We start from the raw sequence: 25,163 nt of genomic DNA on the forward strand, positions 1-25,163 counted from the left end.
GATTTGATCATTCATGTGCTATCCTCTTTGACTTGGGGTTTAAAGATGATGATTTGCACAATCTCATTATCTCATTTCTCAATTAATTGAAGATTTCTGTAACAGGTATCATCTTTTTGCATTCCACAATCACAATGTGGCCATGAACTGCACGTACTGGCAATAATTGACACTTCTATTCAGAACTGGCTAACTGCTTGCCCGTTTGCTGATTAAGTGGCCTACATTTCAAAGTACAACTGGACAGCCAGTGTGGTGTTAGTGGCCAAAAGGACAGTAGTCTACACCTCGAGCTCATTGGGAATGTGGAGGAAAAAAAGTGTCTTAAAGACAAATCAAGATGCACTTGAGGAGAGAGGACACTGGGGAAGCAAGGTGGAGTTTCTTCTGGCCGTTGCCGGGAACATTGTGGGCCTGGGCAATGTGTGGAGGTTTCCCTACTTATGCTACAAAAACGGAGGCGGTAAGCAAATATGGCAGCCAGAGCTTCTTCCAAAAGTTGTACATACAGTATATCACCAAAGTATAACGTTCAGGTGCCTTCCTGGTGCCATATCTGGTGTTTGCGGTGACGTGCGGTGTACCGCTCTTCCTTTTGGAGACCACCACGGGCCAGCACACCCAAGCGGGCGGCGTCACTTGCTGGAGGAAAATATGCCCGCTGATTGAAGGTATGTCATTTACAAGCCTGCCATTCTAAAGTACTAGTTATATCAGTTATGATTGATGTCATGAGAGTGAATCATTATGCACCAACTGAAACCCAAACACAAATGATTTGTGATGTGCATCAGGTATCGGCTATGGGGGTCTGCTGATCCAACTGTACAGCTGCATGACCTACATTATTATTCTGGCCTGGGCTCTGTTCTACCTGCTCTTCTCCTTCCACTCGCCACTACCCTGGAGCACATGCGACAACTACTGGAACACTGGTGAGGTCGAGCACGCAACATGAGCATCTGTTTTCATGATGTTGGCATTTTCCTGTCTTGTAATTGGTTGAGTTTGATCGTCTTGCAATAATATTATATACAGTAGTTCAGTATGCTTAGCTGTGATGACTTGTCATTCTTTCAGCAGATTGTGTTGATATTACAACAAAGAACCTCACCAGCCACACCAAAGGAACCTCAGCAACAACAGAATTCTGGGAGTAGGAAACATAAAACATGACAAAATGTCTTTAGACACATGATATGTGCCATGAAATACGTTGTTGTTGTTTACCCTGTCCAGACGTCGCGTGTTGAAAATCTCAGGAGGCATTGAAGAGATTGGCAGCATCAGGTGGGAGGTGCTTCTGTGCCTCCTGGCTATGTGGATCCTTTGTTACTTCTGCATCTGGAAAGGCGTAAAATCAACTGGAAAGGTGAAGTCCATCAAAATGCCCCAAATACTTCAAAAACAAGTGTTCTAATCCTCTGTTTTATCCAGGTGGTGTACTTCACGGCCACATTCCCTTACGTGATGCTCCTCATTCTTTTGATCCGAGGACTCACTCTTCCGGGAGCTAGACAAGGAGTCGAGTTCTACCTTCTACCTGAGCTGTCGCGACTCATAGATCCTCAAGTAGGATTGAGTTACATGCGCTCAGGTGGATTGGAGTGTATTTAATGGCAGTGGGTATTTTTTAAAACAGGTGTGGATGGATGCCGGCTCGCAGATCTTCTTCTCATATAGCATCGGTGGGGGCACCCAGGTGGTACTGGGCAGCTACAACCTTCGCAGCAACAATTGCTACAAGTAAGCATTCAAGAGATGTTTTTTTTTTTGGACTAATATTTTAATCAATAAATGTAATATGATCAAATGATCATATTTGTGAGTATCACTTTGGTCTTATCCTTATCCAAATGTAAGTTGGCATGTACTGAAAGTGTGTGAATAAAATTCCCAGTCCATTTCATGACTAAGATGTGAAGAATTTGAAGCTATCTGTTGCCAGATCAGCATTTCAAATGAAGCTCTGTTCTTAATGGCCTTTCCTGGACAAATAAAGGTTAAAAAAAAAAAAAAATTGAATGGTTCAAATGATACTTTTGTTATGCCTGACTCACTTCATAAGTGCGTTAAAAAATTCCTTAAGACAAATTTAATGAGGGCTTTACTCAGCATGACATTACACTTATTCCAAGCGTAGGGCAGTGCTGCAGTCGTATTATTTTCACCCAGTTTTGTTCAGTCCAAGTGCGTTTGTGTGTTGTAGGGATACCTTTTGGCTGTGTTTGCTGAACAGTGGGACCAGTGTGGTGGCAGGTTTTGCTGTCTTCTCTGTGCTGGGATTCATGGCTCATGAGCAAGGTGTTCCAATCGCAGAGGTAGCTGAGTCAGGTAAACTTAAAATCCTCTTAAAAGGGACCTTTGGATGGGCTGAATATCGGCACGTACATAATAGATATGTATGCAAAAATCACGTCAGCACTAAAATTCACCCCCTAAAACACAGGTGTCAAAGTCAAGGCCCGGGGGCCAGATACCGCCCGCCACATCAATTTACGCGGCCCGCGGAGACAAATTATGCATTAAATTCACATGTCAATTCCAAAATTTCAAATTGCTTTCACTTTTAAAAAATAGAGATATTCGCAATTTTTATAACCTCTTTTTTTTTAATATATGTTCTATCTCATTAATATTCAACAATTTTCAATCCTTAAATAAACTTTTCTGATTGGGTCACTCACTAACTGTTCTCCTATATTTTATATGGAAAACAGTTGGGTAGCATCTTGTGGCCATGCCTCTTCATTGTGTTGGATCTGTGCCGAAAAATGGATTTTTAGCACGTGCGGAAGGTCCAACAGACAATTCTCGTTCTGAAATTTTTTAGCTTTAAAACAGGCGCCATTTTTCCCCGAGTTGAGTGGGCACGTAGCCATCAGAAAGAACCTTGGTACATAGGTACATATCACCGAGGCAAAAATGAATTCCTCATTTGGCCACCACGCTGCCCAGTTTTGTCCACTTCTGATCATTTGTATGTTATTGACAGGTCCTGGCCTGGCCTTCATTGCATATCCTCGAGCAGTGGCCATGATGCCGCTGCCTCAAGTGTGGGCCATCTGCTTCTTCATCATGCTCCTCTTCCTTGGCCTGGACACACAGGTTAGACTTCAGCTTCTCAATTACTATGCCTCGAGCAGTAATCCGGATGCTTCGAGAAATCCTCTACCTTCTGGCTCTGCTTTCTCTACAGTTTCTTGGCATGGAGGTGGTAGTCACATCCTTGTCAGACATATTTCCCAGAGTATTGCGTCGACCGGGCAGACGGGAATGTTTCCTCCTGCTCTACTGCCTCACGTGTTTCTTCTTGCAGCTCGTCATGATCACAGAGGTTGAAATATTGTCTTGTAGTCGCTGTCAATTCATCTGTACTCTCAAAGAAACACGTAGATCAAAATGAAGTACACACCTCCTGTTTGAAAAATGTTTTATTCTATCGTTTCATGGTCACGGCAAAGAACTCTCTTCGGTTAGGAAAAAAAAAGGAATGGTTGCTCTATATAAAGGTGGCCTGCCCAAGGCGAGAACAACTGATTTAGGCATAGTTTGGATATTGTTAGTCTGGGTTGTACTCATGTTTGTAGCTGTACACATATTTACACAAAATGTGGGGGGTTAGGGTTAGTCACTGTTCTGATATAAAGACTCACTTTGAAAAGTTTATTTAGCGTACCTGCACACATTTACGAGATACAGGGTTGTAGTGACATATTGCAATACGTTACACTGATGTCCCTAATACAGTGGCCTGTGAGCAGAAATGATTTTTCCCGATGTTTTCCTCAGGGAGGAATGTACATCTTCCAAATTTTCGACTACTACGCTTGCAATGGAGCCTGCATCCTCTTTCTCTGTGTGTTTGAAAGCTTGACAGTGGGCTGGATATTTGGTAAGGTGGTGGGACACATCGTTTTATTGCTTTATTCATGAAGCAAATTCAAAGCTTCATGAAGCAAATTCAAGCCTACAGTGTAACAGATACTTCTCCATGAAGGAGCAGAGCGGATGTGTGGCATTATCACGGACATGACTGGCGAGCGTGCCAACCCGTTCTTCAAAATCTGCTGGCGCTTCTTGACCCCCATGGTTTCTCTGGTGAGTTGGACTTTGGGGTTTTAGCTGTTATACGCTTATCAGATGCCCACATAATGCAAGGACCTTTGAGACTGAAGGATGCCTAAAACATCCTTATCCTTTGGAACATTTTTCTCCAGGAATCAGCAGTCACTGTTTTAGCTCATCTGCACACATGCAGTTTCAAAAGTCTTGGCCCAACTCAGTTTGGACCTTTTTTTTTCATAATTACACACACAAACCATGAATGAGATTATGCCCATAATAATATATAATTTTTTGTTTGTTCCAGGGCTCTTTGATATATTCTCTAGTTGAGTACCAGCCGCTGACATTCAACCACTGGTATGTGTACCCCACCTGGGCTTATGTAATGGGCTGGCTACTGGCCGTCTCCTCCATCCTGCTGGTACCGAGCTGGGCGCTGTACAAACTGAGCACTGCCACCGGAACCTTCAGTCAGGTGGGTCCATTCCACCATTTCAGTCCACCACTGAAATGACTGTGAAAAGCGGGAATCCATTTTCTATTCATCAAAAGCAAGTTGAGCAAATCCTGAGTGTTTGTCTAGAAGATTTTGTTATGTCAGTACAATCGTGTCACTTGTATCCATTTCTTAGCGTCTCCGTCACCTGTGCTGGCCTGAGCCACCTGACTCCTCACTGTCCCTAAAGAGAGACACAGCGCCACAACACATCACGGAGGAGGATCTGGAATGATTCTGAGCTCGGACCTTGCAGGGGGACTTTTCAAATTGCTATCAAGATCTGAATGTAGCATTATTTAGTTCCCCTCACCACCGCTCAATGTTTGACATGATGCCACTTAAAGTGTGCAATGGGAATGAATCATTAGCCTACAACTGAAATCCAAACATAAATTCAAATATTTTGCTATGGTTGTCAGAGTTAGGCAAACATTTACTGCATGAGGTCCCCAAGTCAAACAAACAATGAGTTTGCTTTTATGGCCGAGTGATGATGGGACGAGATATTGACATTGTGATTCATCATGTCGTCATTTGTTATGACACAGTATTGATACACCAGAATTTTATGCTGATATTGTTATCTATTCTGAAAGATAAACATCTTTACATTAGTACATCTGTACATTAGTATAAAAATCAGATGTGCTATAGGTTGCATCATAGTATTCAGAGATGAAAATCAAACAATGCATAAAAAACCCAAATATTGAAACAAAAAAGTCCTTTGTTTTCCATAGTTTTTTGACCAATTCAACTTAAACTGTTCAGCTTCTCCCTACTTACGCCAAAAATGCTGATTTACTGTATTTTCCGGATGATAAACTGCTACATTTTGCACAAGCTTTGAACCCTGCGTCTTATAGTCCAGTGCGTCTTATCCATGGAATTTTCATGATTTTGTATGAGGATTTATTTTGGTAATAGAGGTAATAGAGACTGGTCATTTGTCATGTGACATCATTCCATAGGAATCCACAAGTTTTCATCCAACCTACCAGCTTTCACACGTCATTTCTCCAGAAATTATATTCTCTAGTTTTATAATGCAACATCAACACATCAGTACCAATACATCAAACAGTTTTCTTTTACGATACGCATTTGACACATCAGCATCACAATCAATCCATGCTATCCTTTGCTCCTCATCCTTTTGATCAGAGGACTCACTCTTTCGGGAACGGTACAAAACTGGTGACGATTAAATGGATGAATCCCACTTACTCAAAACTTCTCTCAATTCCGGCTGCAAAATCAGCATCCGTCCGGGATGGATGGACAAATGGTTCCGCCCCTGCATCACATCACATCACTGAAAATTACATATATGTATATAATATTTAAATTATAATTTAAACTCATACTAGTGTTGTTTACTTACCCTAGGGTGTGTGTGGGTAATTCTAATTGATTTGCCAGCTGAGAATGTAGGTCCAGTACAGAGCGCCAAAAGAGTAGAGCAGCAAAATTTTGGGGCAGTTTTACACCTGTTGCCATTTCACCACTGCATGAAGAAAGGTTGCCACTGTGCTAGGACGAGTGAGGTATGTGGCATTTGAAACACTAACGGCATGTTTTGTTTGTGGAATATGATTTAAAAAGGCAAAGTCCAACTGTTTTCAACCATCTCAAGAGGAGTCCATTTTGACACTTGCTGTTGATTAGCCAGACGTGTTACAGATAGACAGTTACCCTTAAAATTGATTCACTGCTTGGGCAGGTGTCATTATATGACTAGGCGTAAATTGAGCATGAGGGTAAAAGTACACAGCCAGCGTTGTCCGTGTCTGTGACTGAATGGAAGTGTCAGTTTCATTTTGTGCTTTTAGAGAATGTGGAAAAATAAACGCAACGTAAAGCCAGGTCATCCTGCACTTCAGAAGAGAGGACACTGGGGCAGCAAGGTGGAGTTTCTTCTGGCAGTTGCCGGGAACGTTGTGGGCCTTGGCAATGTGTGGAGGTTTCCGTACTTATGCTACAAAAACGGAGGCGGTAAGTAAATATGGCAGCCAGAACCTCTTCTAAAAGTTGTACATATATCACCAAAGTCTACGTGTAACATTCAGGTGCATTCCTGGTGCCGTATCTGGTGTTTGCGCTGACGTGCGGTGTACCGCTTTTCCTTTTGGAGACCACCATGGGCCAACACACCCAAGAGGGAGGCATCACTTGCTGGAGGAAGCTGTGTCCACTGGCTGAAGGTATGCAACACTCCACCATGTGCGAGCCTCACTCCCATTCTGAAGCACAAAACTTGAGCCAACTTGTACTTCCGCGTTGTGCCTCTGCTAAAGTGACAGCTGAACTTGTCCTGCAGGACATTTTGACCCCCATGGTCTTTCCACCGATTTAAGACCCCATGGTTATACTTCAGAAACTGCAAGAACCCCTTGTCCTGTCATGTGTCTGCTCCTTCATTACCTGTGAGCAGGTTCTTGGCCCAGAGGCAGTTTCACAAGCAGCACAGGATATGATAATACTGTGTAAATGTGTTGTTTCTTTCTGTTTATTTTAATATACGACCCAACCACTGAGTACATCATTTGACACACACAAAATAATGTTTAAAACAGTGCTTGCCAAACTATAAGCAAACAAAGGTTGGAACAAAGTCAGCCAGGAGCATCAATTTCAATAAAGTATGGACAACATAGTCTTACACTGTATTTAACTGTATTTAAGTATTAAAAATAGGCCAATGATATGCAAGGTGCCATGACTGTTTCACATCAGTCAGCCTGAAAACAAACATGTAATTTGCTGAACTGTGAGTATGAAGAAGTAAAAGTAAGCCAAAGATACAAGGTGCCATGGTTTGTTTTAAACTAATTAACTGTGTACCTGGGGTGGTATTATTGCTTGTATACATGCCCTTTGTATCCATGTCCTTGAACCTTGAACTCAAATGTGCGTCAGGCATCGGCTATGGAGGGCAGCTGATCCAGCTGTACAGCTCCATGACCTACATTATTATTTTTGCCTGGGCTCTGCTCTACCTGGTGTTCTCCTTCATCTCTCCACTGCCCTGGAGCACCTGTGACAACTACTGGAACACAGGTAACATCTCACAAGCAACAAACGGGGGGTAGTGTTCCTTTTATGGGTAAGGAATCCTCTCCCCTCATATGATTGTCAATATTTGATTAAATCATTTCATGCGATGACATTACGTTATAGTCACTGTACTGTCACTGTTTCAGCGGATTGTGTTGACGTTACAACTTGGAACCATACCAACCACACAAACGGAACCTCGGCAGCAATGGAATTTTGGGAGTGAGAACGATAATACTGTACACTGAAATAGCTCATTGAAAAACATTGTACGTGACATATTGTGTCTTCCTTCCCACCTTAACCAGACGTCGCGTGTTAAAAATCTCAGGGGGCGTTGAAGAGATTGGCAGCATCAGGTGGGAGGTACTTCTGTGCCTAATGGCTATGTGGGTCATTTGTTACTTCTGCATCTGGAAAGGTGTCAAATCAACTGGAAAGGTGAAATTGATCAAAACGCACCAAGTATTTAAAAAAAAAAAACAAGTGTTCTTATCCTCCTCTGTCTTATTCAGGCGGTGTATTTCACTGCCACTTTCCCTTACGTGATGCTCCTCATCCTTTTGATCCGGGGACTCACTCTTCCGGGAGCCAGACAAGGAGTTGAGTTCTACCTTCTGCCTGAGGTGTCACGACTCGCAGATCCTCAAGTAGGACTGAGTTGAAATATAATCATCGATATGGAAGGTACATTCTGTGTCAGTGAGTGTCTTTTTCACAGGTTTGGATGGAGGCCTGCTCGCAGATCTTCTTCTCGTACAGCCTCGGTGCGAGCACCCTGACTGTACTGGGGAGCTACAACACTCAAAGCAACAACTGCTACAAGTTGAAATTCATACTTTGTATTACACTAACACACGCACGCACACACGTTAATTTCATCAGTAGAGTATTTTCTACGGCAAAAAACAGCTTCCTGCCAAGCATGAGCGATGATCAATTTCAACATTTCATGTTAAATCTTACCTGACCCTACCCTTACGCCGTAACGTCAATTGTGAGGTAGGCCATAATGGGATCAGAAATTCCAAAGAGCCTGAAACCCAAAATAGACACAAATAAATGTCACTGAGTGGTCGAAATTACATTTCCTACTTGGCATTGCTATCCGTGCGTGTTGTTTGGAAAATAAGTGTGTTTGTGTGTATTGCAGAGACAGCTTGTGGCTGTGTTTGCTGAACAGTTGTACAAGTTTGGTAGCTGGCTTTGCTGTCTTCTCCGTGCTGGGATTCATGGCTCACCAGCAAGGTGTTCCTGTCGCAGACGTGGCAGAGTCAGGTGCAGTAAACTTGAAATATTCTTACATCATAAAATAATTGAATTGAAAGGGTGAAGAAGCAGGCACCTGTTATTTCGGGCATGTGGATGGATGTCTTTTCCAGGTCCAGGTTTGGCGTTCATCGCATACCCTCAAGCGATGGCCATGATGCCGCTGCCTCATGTGTGGTCCATCTGCTTCTTTGTCATGATCATCCTATTGGGCCTGGATACACAGGTTTGACCACTTACAATCACTGACCTTTTCATCAACGCTCAAGAGGTTTCAATAAAATCTGTCAGGCTTGGCTGTGGCCTTTCAATATATACAGTATGCTTTTTGAATCATGAAGTGGCTAGAATGTTCAGAAACACTGACTTTTTGAATGGAAGTGACCTTGTGGGTGGGCTCTCTCTCTGCAGTTTGTCGGCATTGAGGTGGTGATCACATCCTTCTCGGACGTATTTCCTAGAGTATTGCGTCGGCCGGGCAGACGAGAATGTTTCCTCCTGCTCTTCTGCCTCACGTGTTTCTTCTTGCAGCTCGTCATGATCACTGAGGTCAGAATATTATTGCTATGAATTTGTCTATTATGCCAAAAAGTGCTTGATTTAAAGTCCATACTGTAGCTATGATATGCTGATGTAGCTAATGTGTGTCTACGTATATTTCTTTCTAATGTCATCCGCAGGGAGGAATGTACATCTTTCAGATTTTTGACTACTACGCTTGTAATGGAACATGCCTCCTCTTTCTTTGTGTGTTTAAAAGCTTGGCTGTGGGCTGGATATTCGGTAGGTTGGGTGGTGTTTTGGATTTTGGTTTCATAGTCAATTTTGGCCTTTGCGACTCACTTGATGATCACTAAATCACTACCAAAAACAAATTAAGTGAACACCTATCGGGCACTTTTTTTTCTAGGGTTATTATTGTCATAATTATAGTAGTCACAATATGTACATACTTCATAAAGGAGCAGAGCGGCTGTGCAGCATTATCACAGACATGACAGGTGAGCGTGTCAACCCGTTCTTCAAAATCTGCTGGCGCTACCTGACCCCCTTGGTGTCATTGGTGAGTTATTCTCAGGTTTTTAGCTGTTATGGGCTTGTCAGACTTTTCATGAACTACATTTGCATTACATTGTGCTCCGTATATGGTTTACAAAATGAACCAATGTGTGTCTAAACTTTGTAAAATGGATGCATATCATCATAAAGGATAATTTTCTTGATTTAATGTTGTTTAGTATATTAAAATTCTTATAAACCAATGATGTAGTATACATAATCCATTTAGAAATTGTTTTATGTTATGATAGCTTTCATTTTCATAAATTAAATCAAGCAATTGTGTTTTTGATGTGATTCATCATAATTGGCAGAAAACAGTGGGGGTCATCATCTCAATTTTTCTTCTGGTCCTATACAGCCATGGCCTGGCTCTGTACATCCACAAAATGGTGCAGATGATGAATTCGATTCCTCTTTTTTTTGGTTTTGTTCCAGGGCTCTTTTATATATTCTCTAGTTAAATACCAGCCCCTGACATTTAACCGCTGGTACGTGTACCCCACCTGGGCTTACGTATTAGGCTGGATGATGGCCGTGTCCTCCATCCTGATGGTGCCAGGCTGGGCGCTGTACAAGTTAAGCACCGCCACCGGAACTCTCCATCAGGTGGGTTGAGTACATCACTCAAATGCGCAGCGAATGAAGGAATTTCTACCTGCCTCAATGGCTGAATCTCAGATTTTGGTGAGTTTCAGTTCAACGGTGTTGTGTGTATACGTTTGTTAGCGTCTCCATGGCTTATGCTGGCCCAAGCCGCCTGACTCTTCGTTGGCCCTGGAAAGAGACACCACACTGCAACACATCACTGAGGAGAATTTGGAATGACTGTGACACTCAAAATGACCATCATTTCCACGGCAACAGCCTTACAAGAAAACGTTTGTGTTTCATCATCATGAAAACCTAAACAATCACTTCTCGTTAGTTTTGTGGATTTAAATAAAGAGATGAAACTTGATATACGATACATGTTCTGGAGGAAACACATCTTTCTGCTCAGAACTGATTAACTGCTCAGCCAGTTGCTCATTACTGGTGGTTTGAGTGAGAATGTGGCCTCCAAGTTAAACTGGACAGCCAGTGTTGTAAGTATGGCGAGAAGGAAGGTTGGATTCACATTGAACTCAAAGGGAATGCGGGTGGAAAAACACGAGGTAAATCCAAGCCATTATGCACTTGAGGAGAGAGGACACTGGGGCAACAAAGTGGAGTTTCTACTGGCTGTTGCAGGGAACGTTGTGGGCCTTGGCAATGTGTGGAGGTTTCCGTACTTATGCTACAAAAACGGAGGCGGTAAGCAAATATGGCAGCCAGAGCTTCTTCCAAAAGTTGTACATACAGTATATCACCAAAGTATAACATTCAGGTGCATTCCTGGTGCCGTATTTGGTGTTTGCGGTGACGTGCGGTGTACCGCTCTTCCTTTTGGAGACCACCATGGGCCAGCACACCCAAGAGGGAGCCGTCACATGCTGGAGAAAGCTGTGTCCACTGGCTGAAGGTATGCAACACTCCGTTTTCTGTAATACAAGCTTGCTCTTCTAAGACAAAAAGCAAAGAGATGTTTTACCCCCCAGTTCAATGTTTATTGCGGTCACCTCAAGTGTGAGATGTGAGTGACACATTACCCACAGACTGCAACATAAACACAAATTATATTTCAATCTAAGTTTAAGGTAAACATTAACAACACAAACTAAAAAATGAGTCGTTTCAAAACACTTTCATGGTAGTAGTGGTGATGGATCTAGATTTCAATTTTGTGATTTACGGCACTGTATTATCTGTGAATTGGTACGGTTTCCACAGTATAAACCATTTATATTTCATATATTAATATATTGTATTGGCCTTTGTTTCTTGACATTGTCCATCCACCAGCATCACATAATCTTTTATTGCAATGATGCACACCCCTATTTGGTGTTTGAACGTAATGTATGATTATTATTTATATTCATGTAAGCAGCTTCTGGACACATTTCTGTGCACTGAGATGAAACAAGAGACTCTTCAAAATGTCCAATGCGCGTACAGGTATTGGCTATGGGGGTCAACTGATACTGCTGTACAGTGGTGTGACTTACATGATTATTCTGGCCTGGGCTCTGCTCTACCTGCTGTTCTCCTTCAACTCCCTGCTGCCCTGGAGCACCTGTGACAACTACTGGAACACAGGTAAGGTCAAAGTATGTGTATTTATTCCACATCTAGTGTTAATAACAATATCATTCTTTCAGCGGATTGTGTTGATGTTACAATTAGGAATCACACCAACCACACCAAAGGAACTTCAGCAGCAATGGAATTCTGGGAGTAAGTCAAATAATTGAATTAAATTGCATTTTTTAACCATTCTAGGTGGCATATAATGTGCTGTAGTTTCTTCTAACCTGTGCAGACGTCGAGTTTTGAAAATCTCAGGGGGTATTGAGGAGATTGGCAGCATCAGGTGGGAGGTGCTTCTTTGCCTCCTGGTAGTATGGGTCATTTGTTACTTCTGCATCTGGAAAGGCGTAAAATCAACCGGAAAGGTGAAGTTGATCAAAATGCACCAAATATTTAAAGAAAAATAGTGTTCTCACCCTCCTCTGTTTTATTCAGGTGGTGTATTTCACTGCCACTTTCCCTTACGTGATTCTCCTCATCCTTTTGATCCGGGGACTCACTCTTCCTGGAGCCAGCCAAGGAGTTGCGTTCTACCTTCTGCCCGAGGTGTCACGACTTCGAGATCCCCAAGTAGGACTGTGGAACATCATGCTACATGTGCTGTGATGGAGAGTGAACACACTCGATGGCAACCTTTTTTGAACAGGTGTGGATGGAAGCAGGCTCGCAGGTCTTCTTTTCATATAGCATCGGTGTGGGCACCCTGGCGGTACTGGGCAGCTACAACACCCAAAGCAACGATTGCTACAAGTAAGTGTCACAATAATAATACACACTGAATGCATACATTTTCATCAGCCAATGAAATGCAATTCAAGGGTTGCCTCCGTAACAAGTGCTACATGTAGTAGCAGTAACAAAGCTGGAAATGCATGCATTCACCGGCCAGAACATTAGGTACACTTAGAATTTAATAAAAACTGCAAACCCCCCAAAAAATTATGGTCCAGATCCTACTTGTGTGATTCTTTTCACTTTGGACAAATTGTAGGCCTTCCTCAGCATGCCACGAACTCAAAGCAGCTTTATAGAGCCTCTGCTCTGATCTACAACCTCTTAATAGTTTGAACCCAAGTTGAGAACAAAAATGCATTTGTGTGTTGCAGGGACAGCTTATGGCTATGTTTGCTGAACAGTTGTACCAGTGTGGTTGCTGGCTTTGCTGTCTTCTCCGTGCTGGGATTCATGGCTCACCAACAAGGTGTTGCTATTGCTGAGGTGGCAGAATCAGGTCAACTCCAAATGTTCATCTATGAAAAGGAATAATAATAATAAAGTTAAATAAATAAACAAATAAATAAATAAATCCATCAGGGTTTTTTTTCTTTTTCTTTAGTTTTTCATCATTTGTCAGCAAAACTGGCATCTGTCAATGATTGATTGATGGACCTTCCGTCTAGCCCTGCAGATAACTAATAAACTGTTGTGAAGCTAATGCTAATGCATCTTTTTGTCATGTGGGAGAATCCAAGATTCAAACCCTGAACCTTAGACTATGAGTCATGCTGCCTGCCCTTTTATCCACTTCCAATAATTTCAATGTTCCAAACTGATTGTGCACTTAAATGTTGAGCGCAGGGCCAGGCCTGGCGTTCATCGCATACCCTCAGGCGGTGACCATGATGCCACTGCCTCAAGTGTGGTCCATCTGCTTCTTCGTCATGCTCCTCCTCCTTGGCCTGGACACGCAGGTTGGACGTGCGTCTCGGCATTCCGTTCTGCTCGGAAATGAGTTTGAGTGACTTCACGGCTCTGCTCTCTCTGCAGTTTGTCGGCATTGAGGTGGTGATCACGTCCTTCTCAGACGTATTTCCCACAGTAATGCGTCAGGCTGGCAGGCGGGAAGTTTTTCTCCTGCTCTTCTGCCTTACATGTTTCTTCTCGCAGCTTGTCATGGTCACCGAGGTTGGAATGTTGACTCACATCACCTGTCTGTGCTGTCAAGCAAACACTTAAAGGCCACAAACATCTTGCTTTATGACCTTACCGCCCATGTATTTTGAGTGAAACAAAGTGGGCAATCACGATGAGCTCTTCATGTGATACAAGATGTACAATATATTGTACAAATGTCCCTAATATTGTGGCCAGTGAACATGAGTAACTCTCTCTTCTCTGATGTCGTCCTTAGGGAGGGATGTACATCTTCCAGATTTTCGACTATTACGCTTGCAATGGATCCTGTGTCTTCTTTCTCTGTGTGTTTGAAAGCTTGGCAGTGGGCTGGATATTTGGTAAAGTTGATAGGTTATATTTTTGATTTTCTTTTTTTTTTTTACTGTATTTTGCAATATTTTATAACTTACTTGCACAAAGGACTAAAGATTTAGAGTTTTCATCAATGGTTAATATGAGGTGAAGTCATCTCTACGAGCAGTGAAGAGTGGACTGTGACCATTGGGGATTCCCCAAATGGTCAATCAATCAATCAATCAATCAATCAATCAATCAATCAATCAATCAATCAATAACTTAACTATTACAGAAAAATTAAAACTAAAGCGAAACAAAGAATGAAATGAATGAATAAATACAACTAACAAACATGCTCTAAAAATATTTCAACGTAACAGAATTTAAAAACAAAGGTAACAATGAAATAAATAAAAAAAAAACAATTGTAGTGAAAAATCCCAAAACATGATAACCCGGGTAGGTACAGTATTATGGTGATTCTAATATGTGCCGTCATGCATACTTCTTCCCAAAGGAGCAGAGCGGCTGTGCAGCATCATAGCAAACATGACAGGCAAGCGTGCCAACCCCTTCTTTCAAATCTGCTGGCGTTACATGACCCCATTGGTTTCACTGGTGAGTCAGACTTCTATTTCTTCAGTTTGTGTATGTGGCGTAATGCGCTGGTCAGACACTTGAGCAGATGTCTCATCACAAGTTTTGAGTTAGATTTACAAAGAAAACCCTCAGTTTTATTGACACTTTCAGAGAGGTGTTCATTTAAATCTTTTTAATGCAAGGAAGGATATTCATCATAGAATCGTGTTCAGCCGATAAAGTGTTGTTTTTTTTCCCCCCTTACCATGTGCTTTCTGGACCTAGCATGTAAATTGCCAGTATAAATATATGACAAGATACTGTGTAACAATGTTACCCATGTAATAAATCCATTCATCTATTTTCTAAAGAGCTTGTTCCTATTGGATTGGCGTGTTACTTACAGACAAACAACCATTGGCATTTACACCTATAGAGTCTTGATTTAACCTAAATTGGATGATTTGATGATGTGATAAGAATGTGGAGTACACGGAGGAAACCCAGCAAGCATGGAGGGAAAAAATCCAAACCCCACATTGGAGGGCCTGACATAAGGTTTGACCCCAGAACCTCTCCACTCTGAAGCAGAAGTGAATGTCATAAATTATAATTCAAAAGACTGAAAATGTCACCTGTGATACAAAGTGCCTTGACTTAAACTCAATACCTGGTGAGGCCTTAAGTCTGGCATTAATTCTTTCACATCTAGTCCACTCTTTGTAGCAGAATTGCTTTAATAAAGGGTTTTCAAGCACGAACAACCTATTTAAGGTTATACCGCAGCATTTCAATCAAATTACCCAATTATCAATTAACACACACAGTTTAGTGAAGTCCGATCAAAAGTTTCAATTCACTGTAGTGTTCATCACCAAAGTGATGATAATGTCATTTTTGTTCCAGGGCTCTTTGATATATTCTCTAGTTGAGTACCAGCCCCTGACATTCAACCGCTGGTACGTGTACCCCACCTGGGCTTACGTGTTGGGCTGGATGATGGCCCTTTCCTCCATCCTGATGGTGCCAGGCTGGGCGTTGTACAAGTTGAGCACTGCCGAAGGAACCCTCAGTCAGGTGGGCCCAGTCCAAATCTAATGACCATGCACTGTGAAAGAATGTTCTATGAGTCAAAAATGAAAATGTTTGTTTACCTGTGTATGATTTGCTCATTTGTCTCGACAACAATGGTTGTATCCATTTCTTAGCGTCTCCATCGCCTGTGCTGGCCCGACCCACCTGACTGCTCACGCGCCCTAGAGGAAGAGAGAGCACTGCAACACATCACTGAGATGGGTCTCAACACTGACACATAAAATGGTAGCTTGAAATCCCACGATACGTTTAATGAAGTCAACCTTTTCCGTAGTTTTGCTTCGGGATCATTTTCATACAACAATACACTGACAACTGTAGTCTTACCTTTCCTTTATTACAAAATTGTAATCCAAACCATGCAGTGTTGGCAGTGCACAAATTGAAAGCGTGTGTGAAGTGTTCAAGACAAAAATAATCAAATGACATATAGGGTGTGGCCAATTTGGAGTCCTGCTTTATGGTTAAAAAAAAAAAGACTCATGAACCCGCAAACGATACTCGCTGCATAAAAGGAAACTCGTTGAACTTGTGCAATGTGATAATGTGAGACTGTATTAAGGCATAATTTCACTACTTAATAAAAAGGCATGGACGGCAGAAGCTCATCTTCTCTAGAAGTCTTAATTCCACTATTGGTCTTTCTATGTCTTATCATTGGAACACAGTATTTTGTTTTCTACTCCAAATATACTCTTTAGTGGCCAGGAGCTTTTATTTACTGATCAGACAACTAGCAAGTTCTGCAGAAGCTCGATGACAACCCTGATCATTAGAATCAGGTGAGTTGCATCTGAGAGACACAAAGCATCTAGGAAACCGGCCACGAAGACCAGCTTTGCAGACCCCTAGCCTAAAGGCTCATCTGTTTTCTGGATTTGGTTATTTCCACTGTGATGTTGTTTTCAGTCGGCAAAAAGTGGCAAAACGGCAGCCGCCATTGGATAAAAATGGCTGGATTTTCCCACTGTCATCAAATGCTTTATTAATCAAAAATATAAATGGACTTTTAAGGAATTAGGTTATGTATAATACATCAGCTCTTTCAGCATTGCTTGACGGGAAGATGTGAATTGTTCATTCCTGAAGGCAACTACCACCGTGTTGAGGAAGCAAAGGACCCCCCCTCCCAGTTGCTTAGGATACCAATGTTGACGTTACAAACTGGTGACAATGAACTACTTTGTGCATCGGTGTTCAGAAAATTGGTGATCCGTGATTGGTCGTGATCTGAGACCAGGCAACTGTGATGTCATTCTCAGTTAACAGCAAGCGTCAAAAAAAGCTGACCCCTGAGATGGATTGCCTATTTTACTTGGATTCCATGAAGCAAACATGAATCAAAACACTGCGTTTTCACTCGTTGGCCTGCACAGAAAATAATACAAATAAAATTTGGGGTTGGAGTTGACTTCCCCTTTCAGCACCAAAGTGCTGAGTGCAAAGTGTACGGCATCGGGGTACCTCCCCTCTCCCAGAGTTGCCCTTAAACCTCAGGGTATTAAAATGAGACTTACATTTTTAAATTTGAGTCATTTTTGGCTTTCCACTGAAGGCTTGAACAGACACACGATTGCCAAAATTAGCATATGGTTGTCAAGTACAGCCTTGAACCTGAGTGCCGCTCTCTCCCCTAAGGCACTATATCTCACACTAACCAGTAGAACTATCAGGAGACATGAAGGTGACCTCCTCAGATGAAGCCTCACTTGACAAAAGCTCTTTGCGTGGTTCTGCCCACCCACAGTTCGGTCTCGGCGTTGTCGAGAGACGGCCGGACGAGCCAGAGCTCTGCGTGGTCTCTTTACCGGCACTTTCCAAATAGCCGGGTGATTCCCGGTGAGACGGCAATTTTAGATGCTGCAGGTTCTGCAGGTCCGCGTAGCAGTTGGACTCGGCCATGGTTCTGTACAGGCTCTGCCAGGTTGCGGTGTCGCTCGGACTGGCGCTGGCGGCCTGGCAGAGCAGCTCAGTGTGCCTGCGCAGCTCAGCAATCTCCCGCTCTGTGACGTTGCTCTGGCGCAGGAGCTCTTTGGTGCGCATGGTGATGTCCAGCAGGCCAGACTGCCGAAGGATCTCCACCGTGTTGAGGAAGCGGCGGTGGCGTTTGTTTCCGCTTCTCTGAGACTCCCTGCTGGTGGACGGACTGCAGGGTGCTGAATACGAGGACACGCGAGTGGGACCGGAGGAGGACGAAGCCGACAAAGCGGGTGGTTCCAAGGTGCCCATTGCCGTCCGTGGACTCCTGGCCGTGAGTTCGAGTTCTCCCTTGTGTTCTGTGCACACCCTCTTGCTCAAATTCTGCACCTCATTGCTTGACAGTGATTTATCAGGGGGCTTTTTACTGGGGTGTGGTGCAATGCGGGGGTAGGAGTTGAGGATGGGTAAGTAGGTGGTTACTTTCTTGCCTGCCATGCTGCTCTTCTGAGAGGAAGGCTTGTGAAGTTGCAGGGCAGTGTGGCTCAAGTTGGGCTGCTGGAAAAGGATCATATGGGTGCCACCGGAACTAGTGTTTGTCCACAGGAGCTCACCACTTTTTGGGATAGTTTCTGGCTGCGGAGATTAAGAAGACCGCGATTATAATCGAAAGAAACAAGGGGACAAAATTACAGTCGTAAAAGTTCCTTGGTGTATAAAAAAATTCCCCCAAAATTGCAAATCTTTACTTGTTTTCCTTCATCATGATGCATTTCTTGACTGATGCGTACATGATGGCACGACTTATCATACAAGAAACACGGAAATCCTTCAAATGTGTCTTTACCTGCTTGAGTACTACGTTGTTGAGGATGTACATGCGTTGGTTTGCTAGGTCTCTTGGCATGTGTTGAGGATTGACAGGTTTTGCTTTTCCGCGATCTTGGCCTCGGCTCGACACCGGCACATCAGCATCCTCTTTTGTCTGACGTTTATTGCTTTGCTGATCCACATCCTTCTGCTGCCAATCAGAGCCGTTGTCTAAAATACCAGCATTGGGTGGAAAGAGATTAAGAGGACCATGGTTCATGAGATGAGTGGTTTAAAACCTCAAAATGGTTGCGGAAAAACAACACTAGGCAATTTAAGACGGGTGAACTTTTTGTCAACTTCAACTCACCCGAGTAGCCAGAGTCCTTTTCCGAGCTGCAGCAAGAGCCACGCTCACTGCAGTCGTCCTTGATCGAGTCCTTGATCTCTCTCATGGCCCTCAGAGTCGAACTGTTGCTCTTGTCTTTGGCATTCTTGCTGCTGAACTCACCCGGACCAAGCTCCTCTTTCACCATACTTTCTTCTGAAGACAAAAAGCTCCATCCAAGAGCGGAATGAGTAAGAAAACACTCCACAGGAGTGGGGTCAAATGTAGGCATACTTGTTGTCACTATATTTACACTTATTACATTAACATTTTTTCAACACAGATGAATCTGCAAAATGCCTGAGATGTCGGCCTTCAACACTGCTGCCATCTAAAAAATGTTTGCAAAGCAGTCCCGAAAACTGCATTTCCAAGCACGTTTGCACTCATCTCCTCCCATCAGCACGGTATTTTACATGTACGTGAAGGCACCACTACACCCTCCCCCTCCTATTATGTAATACAAACACAACACAACTTCACAGCTGCCTCTACGTAACGCAAACACTTTCCAGTTTCGCATGCAAAAGAAACTAAAAAACTGAGACAATTATTGTAATCCTCGACAAGAACAGTTAAATGGTGTTGACAGACCGTGACTGAAAAAAAAATCAGTTAAACAGCGGCTCGAAAAAAAGTTTTGTACTTTAATAATATTGTTTATTATAGTCGCTGTGTGTGCGGGTAATATGTCTTTACCTAGTCGTGGTGTTCACAATTTACCTCCGGATGTAGCCAGTTATTCACAACAGCAACAGTAGGTTCTCCACATCGGCGTGATAACGCGACGCCAAGCGACGCAGTGTTTCTCACTCAGAGCCATGTTGGATGGTTCTGTAGGCGTTTAAAAAAAAAAAAAATCGCGTTATCTCTTTAAAGGCCGTCTGATATGGGCAAGTGAAACGGGCTGTGATATGTCCAACAGATAAAATGGGATCAAGGAAACGGTAGCATACGAGGTCAATTTCAAAATAAAAGTAAACGACACCATCCGCCCACCTCACCCCCAAAAACCGTAAAGGTAAAAATTAGAAAAAAATCATGTATTACCGTTACTAATGCAGCAAAATAGTTATGTTGCCATTCTACTTTTTATACACTCACCGTGAAGTTTAACCTTCAATGGCACCTCGAATGAGTTTTGTTTTGAAATCTAAATCGGTACAATGTCGTGAACTTGATGCCATACAAGCCGACGCGACCACAAAACTAGTGCAACATACTCGCTTTGGCTCCGCATGTCACACAAGGTCAGATGCTGGGGAGCTTGGCATCGAAGAGAACTTAATATGCTTCATAAGTGTCTGCTGCAAAACCCAAACGGAAGCCATTATTGGTGGACTGTCGACAGCCTAAAAAGCGCTGCGTGCATGAACTAACCCGTCCATTGGTCAGGAGACAACTGGAAAACCCAATCAGAGCTTGGCTCACGTAAGAAGTGAAACGTCTTCATTCTAAAATATATTCACCATTTTTACTCTACCCACCTACGTAATGGTCACGCCCCCCTGTAGTCCCAGGGGGAAAAAATTGAATTGCTCTACCCCTTGTAATGTTTCCACCGAGGAAACGAAACTGTCTTAAATCTTCTGACTTGAACTTTAAATGCGAGAATCAACGATAATTGACAACTAAACTGATGACCTCTCCCGTGTATCCTAAACCTGACGCATGTACACTGCGGCTAGGACCGCTGCTAAGCTGCAAAGCATTGCACTAAAACTCTTGAACATGCTGTGAAGAAATTAGTGACTTTGTTTGGGTACAACATATAATTCCTCAAGTAGTTTGCAGCAGACACTTTATTCTTTCAACATTAAAAGTTAAATTTGACAAACAGCCCACTCCACAAAAACACAATTACAAATATTTTCTAAATGTGCTGCAATCATAAAATGGAAGCAAACATTAGGCTAGTAACAATGCTTGGCTGTCATATTTTTCCACCCTTCTTCCTTCTCAGGTCAAAGGAGTCAAGTTGAACAAGTGTCATCGCTGTACTGTATAGCATAAGGTCACAAGTGAAAGTCAAGTGCACACACCCATCAGGGCAGAGACGTTCTTAAGACCAGGGTGTCTGCTGACATGCATGGTTTCCGAGGAGGAGAATTTGATAAAAGTAGCGCAGGTCTCTCGGGTGTGCGCTGTGGTTGCAGCACCAGCCAGAATTTGCATTATTCTCAGTAGGACGGTCTCACTACAAACAAAGCAGACGCTGATTAAAACGACGACAAATGTGAAAACCAATGGCTGCGTACCTGCCGGCGTGAAGGCCGGAGGCTAAACACCAGGCAGCCTCGGCCTCCGGGGTCAGGGGCTCCTGCAAAACTTGACGGGCCAAGCAAAGGGCCGCCCCCGCCAACTGCATGGGGAGAAACACCACACATTGACCCTCCAGGAGTGACAACTCGAGCAGGTAGCGGGCCATCCACACCATCTGGTAGTACAAATCAAAAAGTGATGACACATTGCTTTGATAGGCAGCATTTCCTTTTCTGTGGCATGAATCTTAAAGAAATGACCAGTCACCTGAGCACTGCAGCGGGAAATGGAGGCGAGCAGCAATAGGAAATGCAACGGGGGACAGTAGGACAAGTTAAACTTAAGCCCAGTGAGGACTTTTCTTTCCATGCGCAGGAGCTGATGCTTAGTGTAGGTATGGTCCATTAAGTAGCACAGGCCAGATACCTGAGGAAGAGAAGATGGTCAAATTCAAATCAACTGGTTTTCAGATGAGGAGGCTCAAGTCAACAAACCTCAGGGAGGAGACACTCTTCTTTCTTAGCAGCAAGAAAGAGGCAGACTATGCCAAGGAGCTGCAGGTTAGCCGTGGTTACTTTGACCTGACAGAGGGAGCGGTTGAGGAGGTAAATGCCCAGATAGAGAGTCTCCTCCTGGAACTGTAACATCTCCTGAGAGTAGACATACATATATGGCTTACATTTCAGCATCATCCGTTCGAATGGATAAAATCCAATGTTGGGTCAGCTAGAAAAGGATCTGATGGGCTCAACTATGTTAAGGGGGAATTTAGATTCCAAATTAAATGATCAAGAAAATATTGGGCTTGTCAGGTTAACGGTACAGAAAAACAATGGTTCAAGTGATAATTCAAACTTGTGCTCAAGGGTAACATTTGATTTGAAAGCGGATGGCCAGTAGAAGCAAAATAGGTCAAGTGTGTATGTAAAATATCCATTTTGATGATTCTGTTTTGAATTCCTATCATGAACAAGTTGATTGATTCATGAACATTTCTAAATTATAATCCATTTTAACAATACCTGCCACTCCAAAGATTCCTTTTTACACAATTACAACCAAGTTTGATATCAACTCCAAAGGCAAAAGACTGCCGTAGGAGACGTGCTGATAGTGTCAAACTTATTTTAGAATTACTGGGATCGTGAGTTAATGAATATTTTCCTTTATGGGCTGAAAAACAAAAGGCTACATTTTGACATTCTTTCATGGAGGCCGTGTAGACTCACATTGACTTGAATAAGCCAGTCAACCAGGACAGCTCGAGTCGCATCAGTGAAGTGTCTCGGCAGCTCAGTGTTGGGCAAAGAGTGCCAAGTTTGACTTCTCTGCACACAGAAAAATACGATTATCTTTCTTTCCACTTTCATGCAACAGTGGGCTTCATTTACCTAAGGCAAGCAAAGCTGCATTGAATGATTCTCAGCCTAACAAAATTAAACCGCATAAACTTCTGATTAAGTGGCACATGATTGGTCGCAGAGGTTGTTTAAGCAACAGATGAGCCAAGGGAGCAGATTTAATTAGTTTGTTTATAAAAAAAAAAAAAAAAAAAAAAAAAAAGAACATTATGTCTCTAAGCTCAGCCTCACCATCATATCTAAGAACATTTCCCAAGCAAATGTGCGGTCCCATACGAGGCCCAACTTCTCCAAGGCGATCTCAACTTCATGGCGCAGCAAGTTCGGCACCAGCGCCTGAAGGTTGTGGAAGCCCTGCAGGCTGCAGGGGTAAAGCCGCAAAGGCTCTTCCAGAAATCCATCTGGTACATGCACATTGAAAAGAGGGCCCAGTAAAGTATAAGCAAATCCAACTCTATTTTTGATTCAATACCTTTGGCATGAATGATGCTGGCAGATGAGACTGTCCATGCTTTGTCATTGAACCCTACAAAAATGCCATTGCTAACTTTGCCCAATAACATCTTGTCCTGCAAACAGATAAAAATTTAAGTCTTTTAGCAGTGAAAGAGTACATACATTTTTATAAGAGGATATGGGTTGCTTTCCACAATGGAAGCACACAATTCAGACAAAACCAAAAAAGTACAAATAAATAACTTTGTCAGCATGTGTGAAACTTCAGCATTCCTCACTAGAACTCAATTCAGCATGCAAAACCCAACTTTTTTAAATATAAATGCAAAAAGATCAGATAATGGCAGGGAACCCAAACCATCTAGCGGAAATAAAACTCATTTTAACATGTGGTCAACATCTATTTACACATAAATACATGCCAGTTAATGCTACAAATGAGATCCACTAGCTCGGCATTTGCCAATATTTTTTTTATATATATATAAATAAAGTATTTATATAATAACTTGCCTGGAACGTTTAAAGTTTTAGATAGCAACATTGAGTGTTTAACATACAGATGTGATGACTTCAGACTAGTAATTGAAGTTTTGTACTGTAGAGAGGAAGGACAACACAAGTACCCATCTGGGTTCTGGCTCCCTCTTGACAGGCACCAATCTGGACTCTAACACCTTCAATGGCTGCCAGCAATCGGTGGTCCCAAAGACAGTCGGCAAAGTTCTTATAACTGCTCGCCTCGTGTCCGCCTACATGAGCAAAAAAGAAAAAAAAAAAGGAAAAGAAGTGGCTGACAAGGAGATTGCTCTTATAAACAATTAAGAATACAAGTCGGATAGATAATTTCATCTATTAACATTTTCCGACGGGAAAAAGAAAAAGCGCCACGACCAAGGTGAATTAGTAATATTTTCGAGCTCACGTTGACCTTGTGTAAGTCCAGCAGGGGCTTGGAGTCGCAGAACCCGGTCCTGGCCATTTTCACAGCCGGAGACTGAATTCCCTGCCCGGCCACTGCAGCTACTTACGCACAGGAGTCGACGGAGGCCTGCAACACGAAGAGACGCCATGGCCGCTTTCACTGGCGTTAATTATAATGAAGGCCAGGTATCGCAGGTGGGCGAGACAGGAATGATTGGCTTGGTGACGTCACTTGCCAGTAGCCAGATCACGACTTCCGGTCTCACCTATCGCTGTAGTTTAATTGGATTAATTTGTGTATTCATTTATTTAAACGTGCATTCTGTATTTTAAGATAAATATATTTTTCTAAATATTTATTTTTAAATCCTGCACCTTCTTTGACCAACGGTGAGCAACATACAGCTTGTGGGCCATATACGGCCAGCTAGTGCTTTTGATCTGGTCCGATTACCTGAAGAAATTCAATACAGGTACAGGTAGGATAGAGCAGATATTTGAACATCAAACCTCAGATCTTTGAAGATCCTAGCATCGATATCTATATATCTAATCTAATTAATCTAATCTAATTAATCTAATCTAATTAATCTAATCCAATCTAATTAATCTGATCCGATTTATCTATCTGATCCGATTTATCTATCCGATCCGATTTATCTATCCGATTTATCTATCCGATTTATCTATCCGATTTATCTATCCGATCTATCTATCCATCTATCTATCTATCTATCTATCTATCTATCTATCTATCTATCTATCTATCTATCTATCTATCTATCTATCTATCTATCTATCTATCTATCTATCTATCTATCTATCTATCTATCTATCCATCTATCCATCTATCCATCTATCTATCTATCTATCTATCTATCTATCTATCTATCTATCTATCTATCTATCTATCTATCTATCTATCTATCTATCTATCTATCTATCTATCTATCCACACGGAAATGTTAATGTATACTGTACATTTAAATGGAGTAAAAATGTATTCAAAATACACATACACACAGAGGCTGGTTCAGTAAAAATGTTTACTGGC

The 25,163-nt window shown here is 42.5% G+C and overlaps 5 protein-coding genes across 10 annotated transcripts; 3 read left to right on the forward strand and 2 right to left on the reverse strand.

The window, feature by feature from the left end:
* The first annotated feature begins 303 nt into the window (after window positions 1–303).
* LOC147054589 (sodium- and chloride-dependent GABA transporter 2-like) lies at window positions 304–4,799 on the forward strand. The gene is made up of 14 exons (XM_085915535.1): window positions 304–463; window positions 537–671; window positions 795–935; window positions 1,081–1,156; window positions 1,240–1,372; window positions 1,438–1,572; window positions 1,643–1,746; window positions 2,210–2,334; window positions 2,996–3,108; window positions 3,200–3,337; window positions 3,793–3,895; window positions 4,001–4,101; window positions 4,373–4,543; window positions 4,701–4,799. The coding sequence occupies exons 1-14, from the start codon at window positions 304–306 to the stop codon at window positions 4,797–4,799; spliced, it is 1,734 nt and encodes a 577-aa protein (XP_085771661.1).
* A 1,603-nt stretch (window positions 4,800–6,402) lies between these two features.
* On the forward strand, window positions 6,403–10,894 carry LOC147054590 (sodium- and chloride-dependent GABA transporter 2-like). Its single transcript, XM_085917070.1, has 14 exons — window positions 6,403–6,562; window positions 6,637–6,771; window positions 7,487–7,627; window positions 7,771–7,846; window positions 7,933–8,065; window positions 8,140–8,274; window positions 8,346–8,449; window positions 8,778–8,902; window positions 9,007–9,119; window positions 9,305–9,442; window positions 9,574–9,676; window positions 9,856–9,956; window positions 10,391–10,561; window positions 10,682–10,894. Exons 1-14 carry the CDS (start codon window positions 6,403–6,405, stop codon window positions 10,778–10,780), a joined length of 1,734 nt encoding a protein of 577 aa, XP_085773196.1. The 3' UTR covers window positions 10,781–10,894.
* A 19-nt stretch (window positions 10,895–10,913) lies between these two features.
* Window positions 10,914–16,486, forward strand: LOC147054591 (sodium- and chloride-dependent GABA transporter 2-like). The gene is made up of 14 exons (XM_085917069.1): window positions 10,914–11,248; window positions 11,322–11,456; window positions 11,993–12,133; window positions 12,196–12,271; window positions 12,357–12,489; window positions 12,560–12,694; window positions 12,771–12,874; window positions 13,231–13,355; window positions 13,703–13,815; window positions 13,892–14,029; window positions 14,256–14,358; window positions 14,835–14,935; window positions 15,803–15,973; window positions 16,105–16,486. The coding sequence occupies exons 1-14, from the start codon at window positions 11,047–11,049 to the stop codon at window positions 16,210–16,212; spliced, it is 1,785 nt and encodes a 594-aa protein (XP_085773195.1). The 5' UTR covers window positions 10,914–11,046; the 3' UTR covers window positions 16,213–16,486.
* On the reverse strand, window positions 16,290–21,186 carry LOC147054592 (CLOCK-interacting pacemaker). 4 transcript variants are annotated; one of them, XM_085917071.1, is made up of 5 exons: window positions 21,149–21,186; window positions 19,830–19,940; window positions 19,089–19,262; window positions 18,756–18,949; window positions 16,290–18,544 (listed from the first exon to the last, which is right to left on the reverse strand). In XM_085917071.1, exons 3-5 carry the CDS (start codon window positions 19,252–19,254, stop codon window positions 17,645–17,647), a joined length of 1,260 nt encoding a protein of 419 aa, XP_085773197.1. In that variant the 5' UTR covers window positions 19,255–19,262; window positions 19,830–19,940; window positions 21,149–21,186; the 3' UTR covers window positions 16,290–17,644. The 4 variants fall into 4 exon arrangements, with proteins under 4 accessions (XP_085773197.1, XP_085773201.1, XP_085773198.1 ...); XM_085917075.1 differs by lacking the exon at window positions 21,149–21,186 and adding an exon at window positions 20,211–20,420 and having other exon boundaries at window positions 19,089–19,276; window positions 19,806–19,940; XM_085917072.1 differs by lacking the exon at window positions 21,149–21,186 and adding an exon at window positions 20,211–20,419 and having other exon boundaries at window positions 19,806–19,940.
* Window positions 20,891–24,272, reverse strand: ccnp (cyclin P). 3 transcript variants are annotated; one of them, XM_085917078.1, is made up of 9 exons: window positions 24,117–24,272; window positions 23,812–23,937; window positions 23,202–23,298; window positions 22,961–23,130; window positions 22,598–22,696; window positions 21,863–22,018; window positions 21,636–21,794; window positions 21,365–21,543; window positions 20,891–21,303 (listed from the first exon to the last, which is right to left on the reverse strand). In XM_085917078.1, exons 1-9 carry the CDS (start codon window positions 24,165–24,167, stop codon window positions 21,135–21,137), a joined length of 1,206 nt encoding a protein of 401 aa, XP_085773204.1. In that variant the 5' UTR covers window positions 24,168–24,272; the 3' UTR covers window positions 20,891–21,134. The 3 variants fall into 3 exon arrangements, with proteins under 3 accessions (XP_085773204.1, XP_085773203.1, XP_085773202.1); XM_085917077.1 differs by having other exon boundaries at window positions 23,785–23,937; XM_085917076.1 differs by having other exon boundaries at window positions 23,785–23,937; window positions 24,111–24,268.
* Between the last annotated feature and the right edge of the window lie 891 nt (window positions 24,273–25,163).

Source organism: Syngnathus leptorhynchus, chromosome 7 (assembly GCF_054491065.1).
Source record: "Syngnathus leptorhynchus isolate UIUO chromosome 7, UIUO_Slep, whole genome shotgun sequence".
NCBI classification, from domain to species: domain Eukaryota; kingdom Metazoa; phylum Chordata; class Actinopteri; order Syngnathiformes; family Syngnathidae; genus Syngnathus; species Syngnathus leptorhynchus.

What these genes read in the sequence shown, in the direction of transcription:
- LOC147054589 (XM_085915535.1), top strand. Translation starts at nt 304, where the DNA reads ATGTGGAGGAAAAAAAGTGTCTTAAAGACAAATCAAGATGCACTTGAG. An exon ending in GCAACAACAGAATTCTGGGA is followed by an intron (nt 1,157 to 1,239) that starts GTAGGAAACATA and finishes TACCCTGTCCAG; the next exon opens with ACGTCGCGTGTTGAAAATCT. An exon ending in GACAGTGGGCTGGATATTTG is followed by an intron (nt 3,896 to 4,000) that starts GTAAGGTGGTGG and finishes TTCTCCATGAAG; the next exon opens with GAGCAGAGCGGATGTGTGGC.
- LOC147054590 (XM_085917070.1), top strand. Translation starts at nt 6,403, where the DNA reads ATGTGGAAAAATAAACGCAACGTAAAGCCAGGTCATCCTGCACTTCAG. An exon ending in CACGACTCGCAGATCCTCAA is followed by an intron (nt 8,275 to 8,345) that starts GTAGGACTGAGT and finishes TCTTTTTCACAG; the next exon opens with GTTTGGATGGAGGCCTGCTC. An exon ending in CGCAGACGTGGCAGAGTCAG is followed by an intron (nt 8,903 to 9,006) that starts GTGCAGTAAACT and finishes TGTCTTTTCCAG; the next exon opens with GTCCAGGTTTGGCGTTCATC.
- LOC147054591 (XM_085917069.1), top strand. Translation starts at nt 11,047, where the DNA reads ATGGCGAGAAGGAAGGTTGGATTCACATTGAACTCAAAGGGAATGCGG. An exon ending in TGCTGAGGTGGCAGAATCAG is followed by an intron (nt 13,356 to 13,702) that starts GTCAACTCCAAA and finishes TGTTGAGCGCAG; the next exon opens with GGCCAGGCCTGGCGTTCATC. An exon ending in GGCAGTGGGCTGGATATTTG is followed by an intron (nt 14,359 to 14,834) that starts GTAAAGTTGATA and finishes TTCTTCCCAAAG; the next exon opens with GAGCAGAGCGGCTGTGCAGC.
- LOC147054592 (XM_085917071.1), bottom strand. Translation starts at nt 19,254, where the DNA reads ATGGTGAAAGAGGAGCTTGGTCCGGGTGAGTTCAGCAGCAAGAATGCC. An exon ending in AAAGGACTCTGGCTACTCGG is followed by an intron (nt 18,950 to 19,088) that starts GTGAGTTGAAGT and finishes CTGGTATTTTAG; the next exon opens with ACAACGGCTCTGATTGGCAG. An exon ending in ACAACGTAGTACTCAAGCAG is followed by an intron (nt 18,545 to 18,755) that starts GTAAAGACACAT and finishes TAATCTCCGCAG; the next exon opens with CCAGAAACTATCCCAAAAAG.
- ccnp (XM_085917076.1), bottom strand. Translation starts at nt 24,167, where the DNA reads ATGGCCAGGACCGGGTTCTGCGACTCCAAGCCCCTGCTGGACTTACAC. An exon ending in TGTTGTCCTTCCTCTCTACA is followed by an intron (nt 23,299 to 23,784) that starts GTACAAAACTTC and finishes ATCTGTTTGCAG; the next exon opens with GACAAGATGTTATTGGGCAA. An exon ending in TCCGGCCTTCACGCCGGCAG is followed by an intron (nt 21,304 to 21,364) that starts GTACGCAGCCAT and finishes CTTTGTTTGTAG; the next exon opens with TGAGACCGTCCTACTGAGAA.